Source organism: Lycium ferocissimum, chromosome 1 (assembly GCF_029784015.1).
Source record: "Lycium ferocissimum isolate CSIRO_LF1 chromosome 1, AGI_CSIRO_Lferr_CH_V1, whole genome shotgun sequence".
NCBI lineage: Eukaryota > Viridiplantae > Streptophyta > Magnoliopsida > Solanales > Solanaceae > Lycium > Lycium ferocissimum.
In genome coordinates, this window is record NC_081342.1 from 16,062,912 (window position 1) to 16,086,907 (window position 23,996).

The following is a 23,996-nucleotide window of genomic DNA, read 5'->3' on the forward strand; positions in this document are numbered from 1 at the left end:
CTAACAGCAAAATGATAAATAATTATAATGCAAATGTATGGGTACCTGACAGTTGTACTACTGTTATAAAGTATTGATTCAACTCGACATATTTTATAGGAGTAATGAAAAGAACATACTATAATACAAGTATTAAAGTAGCTTTCCTATGATTGGCTTTATAATGAAGGTTTCGTTTACTTACTTTACTCAAAGTTTTGTCTTTGTCCGTGTGCTCTCAAAAATGCGGCATCAACGGTTGGAAATCCTACCTTTATAGCTTGTTTAGCCAAGGTTTTAGGAGGTTAATAATATTTTTTTTTAAAATAAAAGATATGTTTATTTTAAAGAGTTGAGGTGTTTGATCAAGGCTTTAGAAGAAAAATAAAAATATTTATGCAGTAATACTTCTTATTTTAGAAGTTGAACAAAGTAGTTTCTCCTCAAAATCAAAAGCAGAAGTTATTTTTAATTTTCATCTTCTACCATTAATTAAAAAAAAATGTTATATTCCAAAATAACCTACATAATTTAACCTAATATTTAGGCTATTCTAATCAAAATTCTCCTCTCGTTCACATTAGAAAGAATAAAGTAATTCTCAATTATATTTTTAAGGGTGTTCAAGATTTAATATATACATATGAAAACGTTTGACCTACATATGCATTAGAAATTTTCTCTATACAAAGTATAATCTTTTGGCGAAGGTTGTTCCATTGAATACCCTTCGATCTATCTAGCTCCGCCACTGCCCATTATCAGGGGCGGAGCCAGGTGGGGCTAGGGTCACCTGAACTCCCTTTGACGAAAAATTAATTACACTATTGTATATGGTGAAAACTATTTTTTATGATACATATAATAGATATTGGATCCCCTTGACTTCTTCGTGTGTTTACCTTTTTATAGTTTTGAACTCCCTTAGTAAAATTCAGGCTCCTCCATTGCCCATCATGGACTTGCATAAGCTATGAGAGCCATCTTAGGGCGATCACTATTCAATGGACACCCGTTGTCTACAAGACCCACTGGCCATTGATTGTACGCCCCATATTACGTGATAGTTCAGTTCATGGACTAATAAGGAGTTAATTGCACAAACGGTCATTATCAAGTATCAACTAAATCAGTTTTTTTAAGTCATTTATCATTTGCTATTTAACTAAGAAGCTCACTTTTCTATTTTTATATCAGAAAAAATCACTTATCCGACCGAATACTTGACCCGTAAAATCTCTTTATATACTAACCAAATGCTCAAAACCCCTTTATATGCTTAACAAATCTCTTATCTGTCCAAAAATGATGAATACTAAGTTGATAAATACAAATACGATGGTGATCTCTTCAATAATACAGAGACACTCTTTAATAAAGGGTATCGTCAAATACCGTCTTACACGAAATTTTCATATTATGGGTTAATAATACTTTTTAAAGAAAAACAAACCACACTAGTCTACACTACTTAATACACCTACTAAATTAGTATTTGGAACAAAAAGTAAAGCCTTAAATTTGACGTTAAATAACTTGAAAGCCAAATTACGATAATAAGCCAATATATATTATGAATATATAGTCTTCCCTCGATTTATATAGCACAATTATTTTTTGATAATTTATGTAATTGTTAATCTTCATTTGTCTATAATGATAAATATATAATGACAACGAAAGGATATCCAAGTTTGGCTGATATGCAGAACTGTCACTTTCCCATGGATTTATCACGACTTTTTAATGATGCGCCAATTATCAATTCATAATTACAATTTTTCTGTATCGTCCAAGATGCTGCATGCAATATGACGAAACTTCAACCTACTCCACTTTTTGAACATAAAATATTCCTAAAACACGCATGCGGTATATTGTACATGTTAGGTCTCACATTATAAGAGATCTAACTTAGTGCCTTTTTGTCCTCTTTGTGCTCTATTTCATTTTTGTGCAGTACCAATTTAACAATATAAAATTATTATTTAGCGACAAATTCAAGATTTTAATTTCGTGAATTAGAGTAATAAAGTATGGAAATTTTGTTAGTTACCACGACATCCACAAATTTTCTTTTTAAAGATATATATAACTTTATAATACAACTTAAAAATAATTTTTTCGATGCTGAAGGAAGAAATCACATCAAAGGGGAGAAAAAAAGAAGGGAGAAAAAAAGAAGGAAAGAGAAAAGGAGCAAGATAAAGATTGGATTTATGCAACTTGATATTGGCTGTTTGGGCGCTGATTTTATGGAGAAAGATAATCATGTGATTAACTACACATCTGTATTCTAGTTTTTGTTTGTTAAATTAATGTATCAGCTAATGATCTGGACTATTTTGTTGTGCGTTTAATTGGTCAGAAGAGTTAGCTAGATTAAGCGTTGCAAGGTTGAAATCACATTGTATTGAAACAATGAAAAAGTATCAAAATCAGAGATGGATAAAGAGTCAGTATAAAAGAATAAAAATGTAAGATAACCCTACTCCTATTTCAATGATTGGGTATTCTCGTGTAGAAACTTTTTCGCACAACTGCTTGTGGGTCAGAGACAAAAAGCAGGTGCATAATTGAAATAACTATTTTTCACTTCCAAATGAAATTTTACCCATGAGAAAAGTATGGCTGATAATAATTTCACCATTAAATATAGTCCAAATGATCGGCAGCCTCTCCCTGTTTGGATCCCCCATTCTAGGACCACCATGATAAAAATTTATACAATTGAATGTTCCACGACCCAACAATATGATAATATCTCTTTAAGTAGGAATTTTTGATAAAAAATGCTTCTTTTTAAAATGAGTTTAATATTGTGTGAATAATAGTTGTACTTTTGGATATAGAATGATTAATAGAGAAAATCATGTCTTTAAGCTCTATCACTTATAAGGATTACAACGTCTCTTATAATCCTTTCAAAGTCACCTTTAACGCCTTAACGGTCGTAAAGTGGTGCACTAGTGTGTGTAAGAGGTGACATTTTATGACAGATTCATGAGAAGCCAAAACACAAAATGATGTCGCCGACATGACAAACAGGGACCGGTTTACATTGGAGTCTCGACTCCAAATGCAATTTTTTAACCTCCCTTTGTCTATATTCTCACCACAACAGCTAGTGTCTTTAATTTCTTATCTCTCTCTATAAGTAACTGGCCATCTCAACAATATTGGGTCTAAAGTCAAACTTCAAACAGTGATCCTAATTTTATTTAAAAGAAATATCGTCATATATATTTTTATTTAAAATCTATTTTTCTAGCTTTTTAGGTGTGAAGTCATTAATTACTGTTTATAATCGATTCGTTCTAACAATTTCTTCTCAATTGATAATATAGCTAATCCATTCAATCTCTCTTGAGATATTGTTGTTCTTGTATAATATTTTTTCTATTTTAATTTTGAAAAACTTCATTCAGTTGTGACAACAATTTACATATAAAATACATTTTTAAGGAAAAATGGAACCCCAAGCGATTGTTTTATTGGCCTTATAGTCGAGCCGCCCCTGATAAGTAAAATAATTTATAGGGTGTTTGGATTGGCTTTGATTATAAGCTGAAAGAAGAATACCCAACTTTTGGTTTCTAGCTTATTTTTGTACTTTAAAGCATTTTTTATCTTTTCCGAACACCACATTTTAGCTTAAAAGCTATTTTGGCCAAAAAATACTTAAAATAAGCCAATCCAAACACCCGCTTAGTAGATCGCTTCTTACTTCTTCAATTTAGAGAAATCTAAAGGTCAATTTGTTTATACAACTAGGCTAAACTTCAAAAGTTGAAAATGTAGTTAATTATTTAGGTATATTAGTTAGGGATATTGACACTTATATACAAAAAACAATTCTCAATTGATATTGATATATTTTTTTACTCGAAGAAAGAGTTTAGCAATTGAAGTTAAGAAAATTTGGCATTGTATAGCCATATTCAACTATGGCGGCCAAAATAATATAGGAGAGTCAATATTTTCTTCCTGATTTCACGTTTCAAAATATGTATCCCCTAAAAAAGCATCCATTATTCCTGCTATACACCAAAAACGGAGAGCTTTGTTTTGAAGAAAAGGCACGAACGGAGAATTGAATTCAGCCATTGAAGAACTCACAATTACTCCGTCGACCGAGCAATCAAATTTTCAGATTTCGAAATCAACAATTATAAAAGTATCGTCCAAGAAAAATTAGTATTTGAAAAAAAACGAAATGTGTATTTGGAAATAATTGGAATTTGAAGTCATGTTTGAACATGCATTTAACTTGAAGGAGAAAATAAAAGTTTTGTGAGTGAAAAATTACTTGAAAATTGATAAAAACCGTTTTTCCAAACTTAGAAACTCATCTTTTTATTTTTTCCAAAAATAAGTCCAATATATAATCAAACGCTCCATAAGAAAATTTAAAAAGGAAAAAAGTTATATGACCTTGGCTCCTACCAACCTAAAAATAAAATTACTTGAATATTCTGTCACAATATACTACTGTCCAATAGGGAACCGAAAGTGGAATGTAAAAGCAAAGACAAAGAAAGTGTTTTGAGAAGTGAGAGAAACCCCACGTAACTAACCCATCAAATTTGTCAAAAATTCTTCGTTACTTTCCTCCATACCCTCCTCGCTTCCACCTATATTCAGGTTAAATTAAATGAGGGTCGTAACTTTTGCAGCAACCATGTATTAAAAACAGAATTTGATATTATTGCTGCACGGCCCTGCTATGCGATGTTACAAGGACTATGTTACATGTGTGTATCTAAGGGGTCTTTTGGTTACGAGGCAAGTAATGTTGAGATAAGTTATGCTTATATTATTTCTTATCGATTGTTTGGTTTGTTGTATTAAAAATAACATGCATCGTGTAATTTTTAAATAGTACTGTTGTATGAGTATAACTGTATAAGACTAGTATTAATATTGTTAGTGCCATTATTTACTATGTAGAAAAATATTACTGAATAGGGTGTATAAGTAATACTAATATTAGTTGTACTGACTTAAATTTGCAACAAACATTATAACTACAATTTTATACCAACATTATTCTATCTAATACACCATACCAAACAAACCCTAAGTACCTAATATTTGCTATTAGTAGCAATTTTTATTGTATTTTAAAGAATCAAAATGAAACGCCCACTCCACTCATGTTACACGCATTCTCAGTTCAATGACGGGTGGGTCTTGGTTTGAGATTTTTTTTAAAAAAAAATTTATGGGATTCATCCAATTCAACTTTTGGTGGAGAAAGTGTCAGGGTTGCTCCGTAGAAAATAAGGTATAAGTTGAGTAATTTTATTGATAAGTATAAGGTTAGTGATTTTATCACACAATTTCACCAAGTTAAATGATCATTTGAAAATTTTACTCTGTATATAAGTTGACTCTTTTCTGTTATCACCAAGGTTATTCCAATATTTTTTCACATGATTTGAAGGTAAGCTTTTGACTTGTACCACTTCGCTTGTAATTAGGAATTGAATTTGAAGTCACAAAGTAGACCATCTCCTTGAGGGGTCATTTGGTATGATGGATAATAAAAAATAGTCTTGGGATAAAAATTTATCGCTTTATCCCACGTTTTGTTGAAATAAAATCTCAGGATAACTAATCCCGATTAATCCGGAATTGTAGTGTTATTTTTATTCCACATTGATAGTGGTCCCCAAAAGATCGAGCTTACCTCATCTCAGTTCAATCTTCTCATGAACCTGAATCATTTGCTGAAGCCTCCAATCATTCTTCTTTGGAGAGATACTATACAGGAAGAAATCAATGTCCAGGAAAAAAAAAAAAAGACTTAGTCTCATTGCCTGCAGGGGAAGAAGCCATTGGTTGCAATTGGATTTACAAGATCAAGCATAAAGCAGATGGCTCGGTAGATAGATATAAAGCTAGATTAGTAGCTAAAGGATTCCTTCAAGAATATTGAGTTGAACCCCTCTCGTTAGAGTCAAGTGGTTGAACACCCCTTTAGAATAACTAATCCCGGAATAATTAATCCAGGATAACTTGTTCCACAACCAAACGAGCCTTGGGTGTTTTGTGAGCTTGGCCCATACTTTGCTATGACTCAGTTGACGACCTGCCCTATCAGTTGGCCTTTGATGGCCCAAATCAACTTTAGCATGACGCAGTAATGACGCAACCTAGCCACTTTTTAGATTTGTAATCGAAAGATAGTTACTGTTACGAAGGTTCAAATTTTACGGGTGAAATTTTATGATAAAATCCTAGAATTTTACTTGCAAAATTTGGAACTCCATGAAAGGAATTATTTTTAATTACAATAGTTGAAAGTGACTATTTGTAGAAGTTTATCCGCTTAATTATTTGATTTCAGTGGTCCGAAATCAAATTATGGTGCCAACACTAAGATAGCTGCTAGTACCCTAATCAATACAGAAGCTTGCTGGAGAGTTTTGCTATGTTTATTCGTTATTATTTGCAATAAGATTGATTTTAGTTATGGCAATTCAATTATGATCAAGATTAATTGAAGAAATTTGTTTTGCAGGATTTTGTTATTAAAGCGACAAGATCAATAGTCCTAAACTCTGAAGACTAAGCCCAATATCAAAGGAACAGATTGTTCATGTTTTTTGTGCGGATTGCCCTTCAAACGCACCGGTCTTTAATTTTTGTCCCTCAAATTCTTTGGTCCTTAATTTTTTTCCATCGCTTAGAAAGTGACCGCGAAGTTTTGGATTCGAACTCCTGCTCAGTAAAAAAAAAAAAAATCGCAAGGCAAGGCTTTTGCGAAACCTCTGCCTTAAGACCTAACATTTGTCCAAAATTAAGCATATTCGGGCAAAAGTTAAGCCTTAAGGTAGAGGTTTGCCTTAAGGCCTACTTTTGGGAAGTTAGGCCTAATTTTGGGCAATAGTTAGGCCTTAAGGCAGAGATTTGCCTTTAAGGCCTAATTTTGGACAAAAGCTTGTTTGAAAGCAAACCTTTACTTTAAAGCCTAACTTTTGCCCTAATAGGCCTAATTTTGCTCTGAAACTCTGCCTTGCGAACTTTTTTTTTTTGACTGAGCCGGGGTTCGAACCCAAAACCTCGAGATATTAGGCGAAGGGTAAAAATTAAGACCAGCAATTTGAGGGGCAAAAATTAAAGACCACCCCCGAATAAGGGCAATCGTACAAATTGCCCGAACCAAATTTTTGCACGGATTGACCTTCGAATACATTGGTCTTTAATTTTTGCCCCTCATATATGCGGCGGTCCTTAATTAATTTTTCCCTTGCTGTTTCTGTAACATTTTTATTTTCGAAAATTGAACTTGTGCCTCACCCGGTTCAGGTTCTGTAGGTATTAAGTTATGAGGTATAAGTTGTATAGTATTTTTTGGATTATGTGGAGTGTTAAAAGTTTTAGAGTTTTTCGGCATAACTTGTGTGGATATGATGATACATATGCCGAAGCTAAATGTTAATTATGCCAAGCGAAATCTAAACTTATGCCTTTTTTCGGATTATGTTGAAAGTTTTGCCTTGTTCGGCATAACTTGTGGGATGTTATGATTCATATTCTGAAACTAAATGCTAATTATGCCAGCCGAAATTTATTATGCCGCTCCAAAAATCTTTGAAGGACAAAATTAAGACCACCCCGAAATCATTTTTTTGTGCGGATTGCCCTTCAAAAGCTCTGGTCTTTAATTTTTGTCCCTCAAATTGGTGGTCTTTAATTTTTGTCCTTCGTCTAATACTCCAAGGTTCTGGGTTCGAACTCCAACTCTATAAAAAAAAATTTAAAAAAAAAAAGAAATTTCGCAAGGCAGAGGTTTGCATGCAAAACTCTACCTCAGGCAGAATTTTGCACATTCAAAACTCTGCACGATGCCTAACTTTACTACAAGACTCTGCCTTGCGTTTTTTTTTTTTTTTGACTGAGCCGGGGTTCGAACCCCAAACCTCATGGTATTAGGCGAAGAACAAAAATTAATGACCACCAATTTGAAGGACAAAAATTAAAGATCAGTGCCTTTGAAGGTAATCGTGCAAATGATCCCCCGAAATAGGGGTGCCAAAAACTCGGAACACCTCAATCACAGCCCACTTACGATGAATGGTCAAGGTCAAAATAGGAAATAATTGCACGGTTTGCTCCGCTGGTTTTTAATTTTTGCCTTTAGAATTATTCACTTTTTTCCGGAACTTTTTTTTCATTTTTTTCAAAAATTAGTGTTTGGCCATGAAAATTTCAAATTGGAATTTGAAAAACAACCAAAACCTTTTTTTTTTCACAACCAAAACCTTGTTGAAAAAGTACATTTCAACAACAAAATACTATTTGCAAAAATTATGGCTAAACACAACTCCCACTCCAACCCCAACTTCAACTCCAAATTTTCAAAAAAAAGTTAAAAAGTTGTTGGTTTCTATGGGGAAACGCCTACTAAATATAGGTACCACACCGTTCGGTTAACCGGTATAAAAACTGAATGTGTCTCTTTGCTCATTAATTTTCTATTATATCTTTGTATTACTTGATCTATCTAACGTTTGTTTCAAGTTTTTTATTAGTACATAATTCATCCCTTTTGTGTTTTCAGTTACTGGTTAACCTATGCGATTAATAATTGGAGTCGGATACTTTTGGAGGATGACAACAGGATTATATGATAATTCCTACACATTCTTCTTGTGACACCTCAATAGGTAAAAGGGGTAGATATTAATTGGAAGGTATTATTCTTTTCTACTCGACTTTGGATTCTAAGGTCTTTGTTGTTGCACTTCAGACGTCATGGAACATGTTGGATATGCATGAGTCTGTAGAGTTAGACAACCATGAAAACATGATTAGTTACTCCTCTGAATTAGAAGTACAAAATGTTATCAGAATTAATAAATTAATTGGCGTAAATATGCTACTATAAGAAATTAAAAGTACAAATCATAAATCAAAGTGTGACCTACCTTTGCAAAGAACCGAATAAGAAATTCATAGAAATACATGAAAGACATTATACTACTTCTTCCTCCGTCCCAATTTATATGACACTTTTTCCTTTTTAATAAGTTTCAAAAGAATGACACATTTCTATATTTAGTAACAATTCAACTTTAAATTTACTTTTTTACCCGAAATGAAATAATTTCTAGCCACGCAAATTTCTATAGTTTGTTTTAGACCATAGGTTTCAAAAATCTTCCTTTATTTCTAAAATTTCGTGTCCAGTCAAACACCCTCGTATAAAATGGGACGAAGATAGTACAAATTTAAAGTAACTAAAATGAATTTCTTTTAGTTTTGTTTTTAAAGAATAAAACACGGTAGACAAGAAACACACACATATATATACATAATATATTTCTCTACCTCCACACTTGAATAATGGCATGTGCCTATAACACACAATTTAAAATAAAAGGAACTTAATAGGGCTCCCTTGAATATTTTCCTCCTCCAAAGGCTTGTAAACTCCACTTCTAATTTCGAATTCATTTTTTTTCCCCGCTTATTGGGACTTCTTTGGAGCTCGTTTGACCAAGTAAAACACACGATATTTTATTTATCAGCATGCTCCAATCCTTGATGCTTTCTTGGCTTACTTTCGAGATGTGAAAAAACTATGCTGCAACGTAAAGTGATTCCTAACTCAATTTTGCATCTTTCAAGTGGATCGGTCCATGAATTTTTCTGAAAATTTCTGATAACAAAATTCACAAAATCATAGTGTCAAAAGAAATTGAAAAATTATGGAAATGAGGTCTTCATTAATCATTAAGTGTTTATGACCACTTCATTTTTGTTTACTTTCAACTCAGCCAGTTTATATGGTTAAGAAAAGTGAAATACTCAATCACCTGTTAAACTAGACTAAATCAAACCTTTATCGTCAGCTATTTGACTGAATCAGATTCCTCTTCTTGAGTGGTAATTTCTCTTTATCACGAAGATCACTTTTTTGATTTGCTCATTCTTTCATGGGGTTGTTTCATTTATGACTGAATCATTATGCAACCCAAAACTAGATATACAAAATTAAACTTGGAGATTACAGATTATCCTAGATTTGGAGCGTATAAGCTAATTTTTTTTATTTTTTTTTTCAAAAACAAACATATTGGCTATTATTTTTTAAGAGATCGGGTCATATTGGGCGAATTGAGCAATAACCGTTAACAATCTGATCCAAGTCATTTTGAGGCACACAAACTTTGAACTGACCGAGTATGATCCATTTAATGATTTGGCCTGTTTTAACTCAAGTAATCCATTTGTCATATCCAGTTTTGATCTAAACCGCTCTTTGGCAACCTCTATTTGTGTGTGAGAAATCAGGCCAGCTAGCGCCAATTGAGTCAATACTGGACCTATCATTCTAGAATAAACTTTTTTGGAGGAAGCATCTCTTCACAGTATTCTGTATATCATTCTCATACATACAAGTGAACATCCTTTTCAGACGATCCAAAAGGGAAAATGAATACATTAAGTCAGGAGACATAAATGTGATATAATACGAGATATTAATTCTTAGAAAGGTTCCAATTAAAAGAAGCAAGTATTATTTACTATTCATTTTAAATACCGCAAAAGGTAATTTCAGCCTGCAGAAAATTAGTCAAAAATAGCTCAATTTTAAATTAAAATATTAATTTATACTCTCAACAAAAAAATAATACTTCCATTCATATAATAGAATAAAATGGAGAGAAGGAAGAAAATAAAAGTGGTAACATTATCCATAAGAATGGGATATGGTAAACATGTGGCAGCGTGTCAGTGGATGGAGCAATGTCGCGTGGTAGCTAAGTTGGTCTTTTGTCCAAGAAAAAGATATCCAGTTAACTCAAAGCCTCTCAAATCCTACTTCTGCTTTTGCCCCTTCCATTAATTTTCATACTTCATCACACCTTTGCAACAGAAGAACAAGTTCAGACAAAGACATAGATAGAACCATGGCAAGTACCAGTATGGCTTCTGCTGCATCAGGTTTTATGGTGGCAACCCCTAATGTCACCTCTAACACTGCTCCAAAGAGCTCTATGTTATTCTTCTCCTCCAAGAACAACACCACCAACATCCCAAGGCTCGTTGTCCGGGCAGCGGAAGAGGATGCACCACCAGCTGCTACCGCCACCGCTGAAGGAGAAGCTCCTCCTGCCAAAGCTGCCAAGCCACCTCCAATTGGACCCAAGAGAGGAACAAAAGTAAGTAGTTCAATAAAAAGAAACAAGACCAACTTATCTGTTATATAGCAGTTGTTCACACAGACTGATTCAAGATTTATAAACAGTGGATATATATATAGACTCACACATATATAGATGCCAATTCAGGATTTAAATTTGATTGATGGATTCTAAAATACAGGTTGTTATCACTACAACTCAATACACTTCTCAAATTAATTTAATAATGGTTGAGAGTTAAGTAATTTTTCTATAGATGTTATATGCTTCCCGTCAAAAATGTTGGGTTCAGTTGATCAAGTAATTATATACTGCATCAGCTTCTCTCCGTGTGTGTGTATAGATATCATAAATATTTATAACTATGTACAGTCTAAGTCTGTGATAGTAGGTATTTGTGCATCCACTGTCCCTATGCTGGTGAGCTCAGGCTGTTCATTACCAATTGATTCTTAAATTGTTCTTAATACAGGTGAGAGTCTTAAGGAAGGAGTCATACTGGTACAAGGGTGTGGGTTCAGTTGTAGCAGTTGATCAGGTAAGATAATTGATTGGCTTCCATGTCCTTTGTGAGAGTGAAAGTTTAGTAACAAATAGATGTTAAACTTTTGATTGTTGGTGGTGATGGTGCAGGATCCAAAAACACGCTACCCAGTTGTAGTGAGGTTCAACAAAGTGAACTATGCTAATGTATCCACCAACAACTACGCATTGGACGAAGTTGAAGAAGTGAAATGAAGGAGTGGAAGTAATTAGTTCAAGGTTTTTCATATTTGTAATATGTCCAGCCCTGTGCTTTCCATGTTTAATCTCTAGTTATATACTGGCTTTGAATGTGAATGTGTATCATATTTTTTCTGGCAACTTTCTCCCTACATTTCTTATTTAGCTTGTTGCCATTGGTCAATCCAGTTCCTCCTATCTTGCGAACATTATGTAGGAAATGTCTGTATAATGGTCTACACCTTAAGATACACTATCTAGCTGAGGACTAAAAGGATGATCAGACCCCCCAATATTCTATCATATGTGCAGCGACTTTTTGGTACTAAGCGTGAATCATATGCTACCGTTGTACAAATAACAATTATATGGGTAAGACAGCACAAATTGAATCATGGTTCAGAACTCGAAGAAAGGAAAGAATCTTACCTCAATGCAATAACAGGGAGGGGGTCCACTCACCATTGTCCGTCCCCGCCTTTGGCTTACACTTAAACTGATCTCTCTTGTTTCCATTCCATTGTGAGAAGATAGAGATTAAAGTAGCAAGTGCTCTGAACTTTGCCAAGACAGTTTCATGTTTTGGAAGCACAAATATAACTTTTCATTCATGGAAAAAACTCTATGTATCAAAATGTTGATTATAGACGACAGTAATGCAACAACAACAAAGTGAGGTCTGGATAGACGACAATAATGATCTATGGAAATATGAAAATTTTGAGGACTTCGATTTTACACGTCAATGGACAACTTATCTATCAAATAAACTTAATTTTGAAAACTATAACAATTAATATCACATTCCCATTTTCCGTCATAGGCTTATTAAAACTCGATCCATGTAATTACGGGAGGGTACATACATACTTGAGCAACAGGCATACTCTGGGCCCATCCCCTGCTTCCACTCTCGGAAACACCGTGGCCTGGACAGCCGTGAAGTTAACCTCACCAACAAAGGAAAGAAAAGGGAAGAACGAAGTAAAGAAGCAAAGGAAGACTTGGTGAATGCTGCAATTTTATATTGAAAAGGAAAAAAGAAGTGTATTATCAACATAATATAATCTAATTGTTCAAAGAATAAAAAGAGAAAAGAAGAGAAAATCTGTTTTCAATCTTAAACTCTTCCATCCATGCCATCAAGAAGACCAGACCAAATGCCTTTTACTGGTGGCAATTGCACAACAAAAGCATTCCAAGAAGGACAACCAACACCACTGCCACGCACACGGCCATCCAAGCGTAGAGATAAATACCTGCACATGATTAAAATGGCAAAAACATCATTCAATTGCTTAAAGTTAGTAACTCTTTTATAACGATGTCTACTAGCATTTCAAGATTTGTTTAAAGATTCATGTAAAACCGTGATAAAGGTCCATTTCTTCTGAACTCGATAATGCTTAACATTGCAGTATATTTGACACGTCCCACAAAGAAGTCAATCAACCAATCTTTCTTTTAGAAAAAATATGTATAATACTAAAGTTGCAGAATACTTACACTGGAGATTCAGGAGAGACGCTGGCTAGTTTCTTTTGTTCATCTATCCACCTATCACGAGTGAGTCAAATATGAGAATCTTTGTTTCTACTTCTCGATGTCAGTGTAATTATCGTTAATGTGAGCAGCAAAAGTGAGAGAAGCAATAATTTCAAATTAGACAAAGTTTCATGTTGTTGGTAGGTCACTCACTTGGTCCACTCAGTGGTATAAATAGGAGCAAGCTGCCAAAGCCTTTTTCTTCTGGAAATGTTCTCCTCAAGCTCCTCATTTCCTTCAAACTCAAAATTAGGAGAAATTCCATCAGTTGCAAAAGGGATCACAAGTACCCCTCTTTCAAGAAGGCCATCAGTAAATGGCGCACTAAGTTTGAAACATTCTGAAATGAAAGCCGAAGGGCCAGCAAGGATGACCAAACGAGCAATTCCTCTGAAAGCACTAACAGGAAGAATTTTCTTCTCATCCACACGAAGCTTAAGATTTGCGAGATTTTCCTCTCTTGCTAATTTTTCCACCTGAGCATTTTTCGCTTTATTCTCCCTATAATACAGAAAAGCAAATAGGGAGACAGCGCCGAGATCTATGCCAAGCCCTTGTAGGATCTCAGGAACTTCAGCAGCTCTTGATGAATTGGCCAATGCAGCAATTAGTCGTGTAGAGGCAATAAGTCCTCCAAGACCACCGCTTGCAATAAAAGCAATATAGAAGAACATCCGAACAGATCGAAATGGAGAAAGTACTTCACTTCTTATCTTAGCTGTAGAACTAAATAACAAATAAAATGAAGATCAAAAGGTTGCTTCACTTTAAAGAAAACCTGGCAGCAAAATATATTGATAAAAACTAGCCAATTAGATGTGCACTGAAACTGGGGTATATATATATAGAAAACACATCCACGCTAAAAGTTAAATTTCGCACATTCTTAACAGCTGTCAGAAACTAGAGAAAAGAGTAGACTTGTTATGGCTGAATGTGCAATACAAGGACCTTAATGCACACAAAATTATGTCTGGAAATAACGACTTTAACACAAAATTAAGTTGCAATATTGATGCTCTTCTGGAGCAGCAAGTTCTTCGCTGTTGATCCATCAATAAGACAAAGCTTGTTATAACCCTTATTAAGTAAATTTCCTCCAAACCCGTTTTGCTACAGAGGTGACACGTATTTGTTCAAATTTTCTCCAGAGGATTCCATTTCCAATCGTACAGTGGGACATAAACAGGGAAACTTATAAACTGACGTTGAATTTCCATTAAAGGAACGTAAATGTGGCCAATACACATATATGCTAATTTTTCCCCCTTTTTGATAAGCAAAGTAACTTTAATAAAGGTTTCGAGGAGGATATATACCTGGAGGTTTATATTCGATAAACTAGTGGTTTAATCTCCTTCCTCTTACCCTCCACCAAACCAAACGTAGTCTTAGTATTTCCCATGATTGCTTCATATATTACATGCTGGTTTGTTAGCAGCTTATTTCTGTTTTAGCCAAATAGTCTCTCAAGAGATGCCACAAGTAAGCCAACAATATTGGAAATACGCAAATTAAACAAAACACAATACTCCAACCGAGAAGTGAGGAAGCAACAAAACAAGTCATTACTCGTGTATAATTTCATGCTGCATCAGGCTAGCAATTATACATATCATGAAATTTGGCCTACTCAACGTATAATACATAAACTCAAAATCAGTATTCAATATGGACCAAAATATACCTATCCTCAATACTTAAGGGACCTTATGAGCTAAAACTTTAAAATTGCATGGATTCTCTTTTCTAAACAGATCTCTACATCATTCATTTTGGATAGATTTAGGCTAGAAGACATTATGGAGTTAAATACATGCATATTGAAGGGAATGTTCTATCTATCGAGAATTCTGAAACTGCAAGATACTCATCCCCTCTAATGAATGACTAGACACATGACCAAATTCCTCTTGACAATCTAGCAAGTGATGAGCAATGAATGGAGGCTAAGTATTACAAAAGAAGCTCTACCTACTCATGTACATTCACCAGTGATATGATACACACATCAGAAGCAACAGGTTATTAACTGATGAAGTTAATAAGTAGGAGTATTAGTCTTAAAATTTTTGTTTTCGAAAAGGAGACAAAGTCTTTAATCTATGTCATATTGTTCCTTGTGGATTCCCTGTTTCTATAGGAGTATGCAGTAGCGGATCGAGAATAGGTTCTATGGGTTAGGCTAGCTCAAACCATAAACACATAAATACATACATGTGTCCGTGGAGGTAAAACATGTACAGAGTGTTAGATATGTATCTCAAGAAACATCCTACCAATTCAGAACACAGTAACCTAGCTGTCTAATTCTTGAAGAACTTTACAAATGGCTAGCCTAGAACGCTTTACTACGTTAAGATTACTCGTCCAAGCACCCTTCTTCAGAAATAGGAGATCCTTATCAATTTAAAGTTAATATTCAAATGTCAATGATGCCTTTCTTATAAGCACGCTTCTGACTATCGCTCCTTCGTGGTTAACAAACAAGATTAACAGGATTTTCTGGGCAAGTGTCTCCATTCACAATCTTCTGTTAGAAAGCTTCATAACATATCGAACAATGAAACACATCTGTAACTGGATGGAATAAATTAAATCCCAAAAGTCATGAATCATTATAAAGTTCAATTAAAACAAAAACTACTCCCTCCCTCCCAAGTGTCTTACTTTCCTTGTTGGTCTGTTCCAAAAAAGTGTCTCTTTCTATATTTAGTAAGTTAACAATTCAAAACACCATACATGACAAGTTTAAAAACACAAGATTCAAGGAACATTTTAGTACATTACAGTTACACACATCTTTAATTTAGAACCACAAGATTGAAATGTCTTTATATTTCTTAAATTCGTCTTTGCGTCAATAAACCAAAATAGCTTAAATAATGGAGGAGTAAACATAAGGTTCCCTTTTAGAGCTTTAGCATTTTATCACATTATAATTCCTCCCAATTATAACAAAATCTAACCATCAAAAGCATCTATACTATATGAGGGTGTTTGAGGCAAGAAGTTTAAGAAATAAAGAAAGACTTTTGAAGTTTGTGATCTAAAACAGTTCATAGAAATTTGTATGGCTAGAAATCAATTCATTAAATGTAAAAAGGTACTCCCTCTTTCTCAAATTATCAGTTACTTTTTTATTTTACACGCCCCTTAATAAATATTATTTAGAATAGGTATTTGACTAACTTTAACCTAATATATGTCTAAGTTATAATCTCTTCTCTTTTTATGTGTCATCTACGTTAATTTATGACAAAATTCTACTAAATGTTAAATGAGCAAAAAAAAAAAAAAATTGTGTCTTGAACTTCTAAATCGATAAATAATTTGAGACAAGGGAGTAACTTTAAAGTTGAATTGTTACTGAATAGAAAAAGGTGTGATTCTTTTTGGACTAGTAAAAAGAAAGAGCGTCACGTAAACACGAGCTGAAATGATACCTTATATCAGAAGAAGGATTGGAATTGTTACAATTTACGGAGAGCGATTTGGGTTTACGTCTTGAATTGTTGACACGTGTGAAGTATGAGTGGAAATTTCCACCACCATTCACTTGGCGGGAAAATGCGAACTGTTTGGCGCTAAGATGGAAGTTGGGTGAGTTGAGGGTAATATAACAGAATTGCGCCGCCATAGCCATGGCTTAGCAACGTTATTCCGGCTGAAATGGAGTGGTTAGTGAAGCTATAAACATGGCTGCTACCCACTACGACTTGGGCAATGGTGGATATTAATATTGGATGATCGTAATACAGCCACGACTATTTTTGGCTTGCTTTTGGAAGTGGCCAAATACTAGATTGGGAAAAAAATGATTTTTTTTTTTTTTTTTTTTTTGTGGAATTTTTAGTTTTTGCATGCTTCTCATTTAATGAAAATTAATGATCCAACGTGTTCTTATCCGATTGTTTATGAAATCAGAGATTCTGGTTTCGATCCCAATAGAGTCTGGGAAAATAATTCGCAAGGCAAAGTTTCATAGAAATCATGCCTTATCCAGCATAGTTCTGTAAAAATTAAGTTATCCGGTATAAGTTGTATAATAATTAATCCGCTTGGCATAATTTTATAGAATTTTTGTCTTGTCCAACATAAATTTTGCCTTGTCCGGCATAAGTTATGTAAAAAATGAAGTTATGTCGGATAACTTAATTTCTATAGAACTATGCCAGAAAAGGCATAGTTTCTATGTAACTATCTTGGGAAGAGGCATAGTGTCTACAAGGGCGGATCCACCCTTTAGGATGGGGGTGGCATGACACTCCCTCGATTGATAAACTTTTTATATACCTATGTTACAATTTGCGTAAACTAGGTTAAATATTTGATCCTACCAACACCAGTCGCAAATTAGACAAAGGTGTCATGACTGTTTTTCTTTGTGCTTTTTAGTACCTTTATACTAGTAATTCCCTTTTCGTCTCTCCCAATTTTTTATTTATCTTTTTATTATTTATATTGTCTTTCTCCTATTCTATTATTTTATCTGCAATCTCTAGCGAGAAAATACAAATAAAAACTTCAAAATCCCTTAAATTAAGCATTTCTCTTAATCTCAAATCTATGAGTATTTAAATCGAAAACTTGGGTCTCAATGAGAATTTTGGATTGAGATCAATTTTTTTTAATATAATTTCTTTTATTTATTACTCCTTTCGTCCATGTTTACTTGTCTATATTTGACTTGGGACACTCTTAATAAGTAATAAATAAAATGAGAAATAAATTGGAGTACTTAATAATAAGGGTAAAATAGGTATAAAATGGTAAATTATGTCTTGATTTTTCAAACTATATAACTTACAAGTAAAAGTCGACATATATTTTTAGTATAGTGGACAGATAAAAATAGACGGAGGGAGTGTATTATCAAAATTTGTGATATTCTATAATTGTTAGATTCAATTTAAATCACTTTACTACTTAAATTGTGATGGAAATTTCGTAAGCATAGCTTAGAAAAACATGAAATTTATGATTTATTTTTGAGAACTTATAGTTTACTAATTCTACATTTACTTGTGGGGTGTACTTACCTATTGAAGAGTTTTTCCATTATTTTTCTTATTTTGATTGGTGTAATTCCCTTATTGAAGATGTTATTTTACTTGTGCAAGTTCATTTTTAATATACATAAAAGATGCAAGTCCCTTGGTGAAAATGTTGATTTAATGGGTGTGATTCCTTGTTTAAGATGCTAATTATGTCTTTGAGATGTAATTTTCGTATTTGCAAATAAAAAAAGGCCTATTAAGTTGACCCAAATAAACTAAAAAGAGATGGATCCGAACCAAATACACGTTATGTACATTGAAGAAAATTGTGGCACCCGTCACTTTCAAATCCTAGATCCGCCTGTGAATGTCTATGTAACTTTGCCCGACAAGGCATAGTTTCTATGAAACTTTACATTGCGAAATTAGGTCATAGATCCCAATTTCTTTTTTTAATTTTTCGATGTCCGAGATATTTTCGACCACTTTTTTGTTATTTAAAGTGCCGAAAGACAAAAATTAAAGACCAGCAATTTAAGGGGCAAAAAATTGAAAACCACACCAAGATAGGAGCATTCGTGCGAATTGCCCAATGATTTTTACAATAAAACTTGGGAAGTGCTTTCAGAAATTTAGAAATTTTATGTAATATTTTTGTTCCCTCTCGATGACACGTCCTAGAAAAACGATATGGCATATTGAAATAAGTATGGTATTTTTTATATGTATATATAATTATATATTTAACTTATTTATTATAAAAAAAAAAAATAACTCCAAATAGGATCAAATACGGTCGTGTAATGGAAATGATGGAACAATCCCTTTTTTTCTTTTTTCGGTTAACCAACCATTTCCATTAATTACCAATATAAACATTACAAAACTTGAGCATAGCTACCACAGCTTGCTCTTGTCCTTACAGTTCATGGATAACAAAAACACAATCTATGCTACTAGTTTGGAAAACTAAAGACTGAACGTAAGCATCAGTGGCGTATGCAAGATTTTTCATAAGCAGTGTCACCATGTGTATTTGACTAACTTTATCCTAATTTATGTCTAAGTTGTAATCTCTTATCTTTTTATGTGTCATTTACATTAATGACAAAATTCTACTAAATGTAAAATAGGCAAAAAAAATTAAAAAAATTGTGTGTTGAACTTCTAAAACAACAAATAATTTGAGACAATTATTTTTAATAACCACGACAGATAATTTGATATGAAAAGAGTAAATTTAAAGTTGAATTGTTACTAAATATCGAAAAGTAACATCTTTTTTAGATTACTAAAAAAAAAAAAGCGTCACATAAATAGAAACACATAAGTAGGACTGGAATTGTTACATTTTACGGAGAACGATTTGGGTTTACGTCTTGAATTGGTGACACATGTGAAGCATGAGTGGAATTTTCCACCATCATTCACTTGCGGGAAAATGCTAACTGTTCGGAGCTAATATAGAAGTTGGTTGAATTGAGGGTAATATAAGAGAATTGTGCCACCGTAGACATGGCTTAAAATGGAGTGGTTAGCGAAGGTATAAACATGGCCGCTGCCCCCATAACTTAGGGGATATTAATTTTGGATGATCCAAACACAGCCACGACTATTTTTGGCTTGCTTTTGGAAGTGGTGAAATTACTAGATGGGAAATGCCAAAATGATTTTTTTTTTTTTTAAATAAAACTTTTCAGAAATTGCCTTTGAGTTTTTCTTTTTATTTTATTTCTGATGAAACAAAAAAAAAAAAAAAAAGAAGCCTTTCAGTTTTTCTCATACCTTCTTTCTTCAGCTTTTTAAAAAACTCTTTAATTTTATGAAACAATCAATTAATTAATTTAATTTATCCCTTGACGAGTATACATAAACGATAGGAGTATATTTTACGAGTAATTTTTATATTTTATACTCCTTCCGTTTCAATTTATGTGTACCCATTTGACTGGGCACGACATTTAAGAAAGAGGGAAGACTTTTGAAACTTGTGATTCAAAATAAGTGTTGAATATTTGTGTGACTGTAAATCATTCATAAAGTGAATTTATTTCCCAGGAAAGAAGTCATTCATTTTACAAGACGACTAAAAGGAAATATGTTCACATATATTGAAATAGAGGGAGTATATATTTGGCTTATGCATAAAAAAAATGTTAACACTTGAGGTGTAATGGAGAGGATGCAATTTAAAAGAAAAAAAATTGAAGAGATGGTTTTATCCACTTTGTATTTTTCTTTCCCTCCCCAGATCACACTTGTGAGGTTATACTAGATACGTTGTTGTTGTTGGACCATTTATTCTCCCGTTTGTCTCATTTTCATAATTCAGAATTTGTAGAGAAACACGCGTTATCAAGTAATATGAATTTTGCTTAAATGGGATTTTTTAAAAATAAAATAAAATAAAAGAGTTGCAAATCCACTATTTACATGAGAGTTATAACATCATCTACTGTCACAGAATAGAAGGCCAAATATTGATGAACCCCGTATATTTTATTGACTAAATAAATGAGGACATGGTTCATTTGTAGATGGGATAAACACTAAGTAGCCATCAAAAGATCATTATTTAAATTGGAATTTCTATCTTGACTCCACTTGTCTCATCTTTATACTTATATTTTAATTATTCAAATAGGTAGGAATAGTTAGCTCATTACTAATTGACATTTTGTTCACAAAAGGGATCCTAACATTTGGTCAAAATCTCACGATCATTATTTAACTTGGAATTTCTATCTTGACTCCACTTGTCTCATCTTTATACTTACATTTTAATTATTCAAATAGGTAATAGTTAGCTCATTACTAATTGACATTTTGTTCACAGATGAGAACCTAACATTTGGTCAAAATCTCAAAGTCTGACGCATTCCTCAAGATAGAGTCTTGGAAATTGCAATCACAACTGAGGAAAAAAATGGAAGAGCAAGTGAAATTGTTAGGAACTTCTCGTAGTCCCTTTAGTTACAGGGTAGTTTGGGCTTTAAAACACAAGGGTATCAATTATGAATACATAGAAGAAGATCTTTTTAACAAGAGCCATGATCTTTTGACATATAACCCTATTTATAAGATGATCCCAGTTCTTGTACATGCTGGAAAGCCAGTAGTTGAGTCCACAGTCATTCTTGAATACATCGAAGAGACATGGCCCCAGAATCCTTTGTTCCCGAAGGATCCTCATGACAAGGCTGAGGCTAGATTTTGGATCAAGTTCGGAGAAGATAAGGTAAGTTAGTCTACTTCAACTTTAATTTGACATGTCTAATCCATATGTTTACTTTAGATTTTGGGTCTTTAAGATTTCTTAGGGATCTGTATGTCAATAGAAAATACAAAAAAAATCGCATGATAGAGAAACTAATTCTTGTAATATAGGATAATCAAGAGCTTAATAGATAGTGAGGACTCATATAGTCGACCCCAACTTGTTCGATATTGAGACGACGTACATAGTTGTTTTTGTTGTTGTTGGCAAGTGTTGAATTGTATAGATTAACTCATTTAAGATTTTAACGGTTGATGACTAACACTTCCGTTCTTTAAATTATCGATCTATAACATACCCTCGGGCAGATCTAATATCCAAATTTAATTGGGGCCCAATACGGATATCAGACATTGGGTCGTTTTTATTTTTAAAAAAAGGCCTAATCATTTTCTTGCGCGAAGGACATGAAGTTGTTTGTTGATGGATGACATAAGATTTGAACTTTGACTCTTATATTATGTTTAATTGTGTGAATTACCTCATAAAAAAATTGAATTAATCTGATAACAGTCAAATTTTTTATATATAATAGGCCTATAAGAGCAAGTATGAAGTAACACATTATTGTTTTGATGTAGAGCCCAGATTTTTTCCAAATATTTCACACGATAGGAGAAGAACAAGCCAAGGCAACTGAAAATGCCAAGGAAGTGCTGAAAATTATAGAACAACAGGGTCTTGGAGAGAAAAAGTTTTTTGGTGGGAATACAATTGGATTAACTGACATAGCCTTTGGTTGGATAGCTTTCTGGCTGGAAGTCATACAAGAAGCTGCTGGAGTAAAGGTCTTTCAACCAGACGATTTTCCTTGTTTACAATCTTGGATTAACAACTTTAAGCAATTCCCTGTAATCAAAGAAAATATTCCAGATCGGGATGCACTGCTAGATCATTTCAAACGTCGTAGAGAAATGGTTGTTGCATCAAAATCAGCAGCACAATATTGAGGATCAGACATATATATTTTTCAACTGTCGCTAGAACGGACCACACAAATATGGCTGATCTATGAATAGTCTACTAAGACAAGTATTGAGTATTCTCCCTGTTTGGTTGAGTCTTGAACTTCTCCTTGTTCTTTTTTTGAGTCAGAGTAACAAGTAGAACATGTGAAAATGAATCAGTGTAGAGTGAACTGTTTCAAACCTAGCTTTGTATTGTGAAAATATCACAAATTGGAACCCCTTTATGAGAAGAGTATACGTTCTTTGTATGTTTTACTAAGTAGGCTTTTGGGCATGCGATTTCATGTCATGAGATGAAATCATCGTTTGGACATGCGATTTCAACTCATTAGATGAAATCCTAAATCATCCAAAAAGGTATGATTTTGGATTTCAAATCATGATTTCAAAATTTTTAAATGTAAAACGTGACTCATAAGTTTATATTTTGTGAAAAAAAGACCCATAGGTTAGTAGATATTTTTAATAATTACTCCCACCAACCATTTATCAACCTCATTAACTTCTACCAACTGTTATTTATGTTCGTGCCATGTGGGAGGATTATATTAAAGAGTAGTTACATTACTATTCATGTTAAATTTTCCTTTTTATTGAACTAAATTTTGATCAATTGATGTTGTATTTTTCAAAAAGACCTTCTAGTACCGTATTAATTTTGTTATGAACTATGACTTGCTCACTTAGTAAGATTGTATAAGAATTGAGAAAGTTTTGATAGTTTTTACAACTTGTGGGGTTTTTATTCTGTAAGAAAAAATACAACTTAAAAAATCCAAATTTCATGTCCAAATATGATTTCATCTCATGATTTCAAATCATGTCCAAACGGCTCCTAAAACTTTACACTTGTTGTGAAAAAATTGCATTCATGACAAAATAATCAAAGACATAATATTTTTCACCAGCCAAGGCACCATTTTTGTTAACAAGGTATCTCCCAAATTCTTCCGTCATGCATAATATATTTTGTTTAATGATTGTTGTCGTTTGATGAAAAATGTGTGCAAAATATCTTGCTTTATTAAATAAATTTGTGGCTGATTAACTAGACTTTGATTTTCTGAGGGTAGTTTAGCTTTGTGATAGATTTATATGCCTCTAAATTAAATATAAAGAAGTTCTAATACTACTTTTTACTATTATTTGTTATATATATTTGCCTTCTTTTATTTACTCTTATTTGGTATGATTATTGCATGAGATGAATTTAAATGAAGAAGCACGATATTCATATAACTGATCTCAACTCATTGCTGACTGAAATTAATTTATTTGGGATTGAGACATAGTTATTGTTGTTTGTTGATTAACTGGATTGGACAACCAGTGAAAAATAGGTCAT

At 33.2% G+C, this 23,996-nt stretch overlaps 3 protein-coding genes across 4 annotated transcripts; 2 read left to right on the forward strand and 1 right to left on the reverse strand.

Annotated features, from left to right (window-relative positions):
• The first annotated feature begins 10,793 nt into the window (after nt 1-10,793).
• LOC132050208 (photosystem I reaction center subunit IV B, chloroplastic) lies at nt 10,794-12,002 on the forward strand. The gene is made up of 3 exons (XM_059441343.1): nt 10,794-11,156; nt 11,611-11,676; nt 11,772-12,002. Exons 1-3 carry the CDS (start codon nt 10,905-10,907, stop codon nt 11,874-11,876), a joined length of 423 nt encoding a protein of 140 aa, XP_059297326.1. The 5' UTR covers nt 10,794-10,904; the 3' UTR covers nt 11,877-12,002.
• Nucleotides 12,003-12,865: 863 nt separating this feature from the next.
• Nucleotides 12,866-17,180, reverse strand: LOC132050186 (protein LOW PSII ACCUMULATION 1, chloroplastic). 2 transcript variants are annotated; one of them, XM_059441316.1, is made up of 4 exons: nt 16,853-17,176; nt 13,560-14,132; nt 13,368-13,418; nt 12,866-13,120 (listed from the first exon to the last, which is right to left on the reverse strand). In XM_059441316.1, exons 1-4 carry the CDS (start codon nt 17,050-17,052, stop codon nt 12,982-12,984), a joined length of 963 nt encoding a protein of 320 aa, XP_059297299.1. In that variant the 5' UTR covers nt 17,053-17,176; the 3' UTR covers nt 12,866-12,981. The 2 variants fall into 2 exon arrangements, with proteins under 2 accessions (XP_059297299.1, XP_059297306.1); XM_059441323.1 differs by lacking the exon at nt 13,368-13,418 and having other exon boundaries at nt 16,853-17,180.
• Nucleotides 17,181-21,206: 4,026 nt separating this feature from the next.
• LOC132050202 (glutathione transferase GST 23-like) lies at nt 21,207-22,899 on the forward strand. Its single transcript, XM_059441333.1, has 2 exons — nt 21,207-21,644; nt 22,265-22,899. Exons 1-2 carry the CDS (start codon nt 21,333-21,335, stop codon nt 22,631-22,633), a joined length of 681 nt encoding a protein of 226 aa, XP_059297316.1. The 5' UTR covers nt 21,207-21,332; the 3' UTR covers nt 22,634-22,899.
• Nucleotides 22,900-23,996: the final 1,097 nt, after the last annotated feature.

Excerpts from the sequence above, each read along its gene's own strand:
- LOC132050208 (XM_059441343.1), top strand. The coding sequence starts at position 10,905 with ATGGCAAGTACCAGTATGGCTTCTGCTGCATCAGGTTTTATGGTGGCA. Across the intron at positions 11,157-11,610 it reads GACCCAAGAGAGGAACAAAA|GTGAGAGTCTTAAGGAAGGA; the intron begins GTAAGTAGTTCA and ends TTCTTAATACAG. Across the intron at positions 11,677-11,771 it reads CAGTTGTAGCAGTTGATCAG|GATCCAAAAACACGCTACCC; the intron begins GTAAGATAATTG and ends GTGATGGTGCAG.
- LOC132050186 (XM_059441316.1), bottom strand. The coding sequence starts at position 17,052 with ATGGCTATGGCGGCGCAATTCTGTTATATTACCCTCAACTCACCCAAC. Across the intron at positions 14,133-16,852 it reads AATCCTTCTTCTGATATAAG|TTCTACAGCTAAGATAAGAA; the intron begins GTATCATTTCAG and ends TTTGTTATTTAG. Across the intron at positions 13,419-13,559 it reads TATACCACTGAGTGGACCAA|GTGGATAGATGAACAAAAGA; the intron begins GTGAGTGACCTA and ends CACTCGTGATAG.
- LOC132050202 (XM_059441333.1), top strand. The coding sequence starts at position 21,333 with ATGGAAGAGCAAGTGAAATTGTTAGGAACTTCTCGTAGTCCCTTTAGT. Across the intron at positions 21,645-22,264 it reads TCAAGTTCGGAGAAGATAAG|AGCCCAGATTTTTTCCAAAT; the intron begins GTAAGTTAGTCT and ends GTTTTGATGTAG.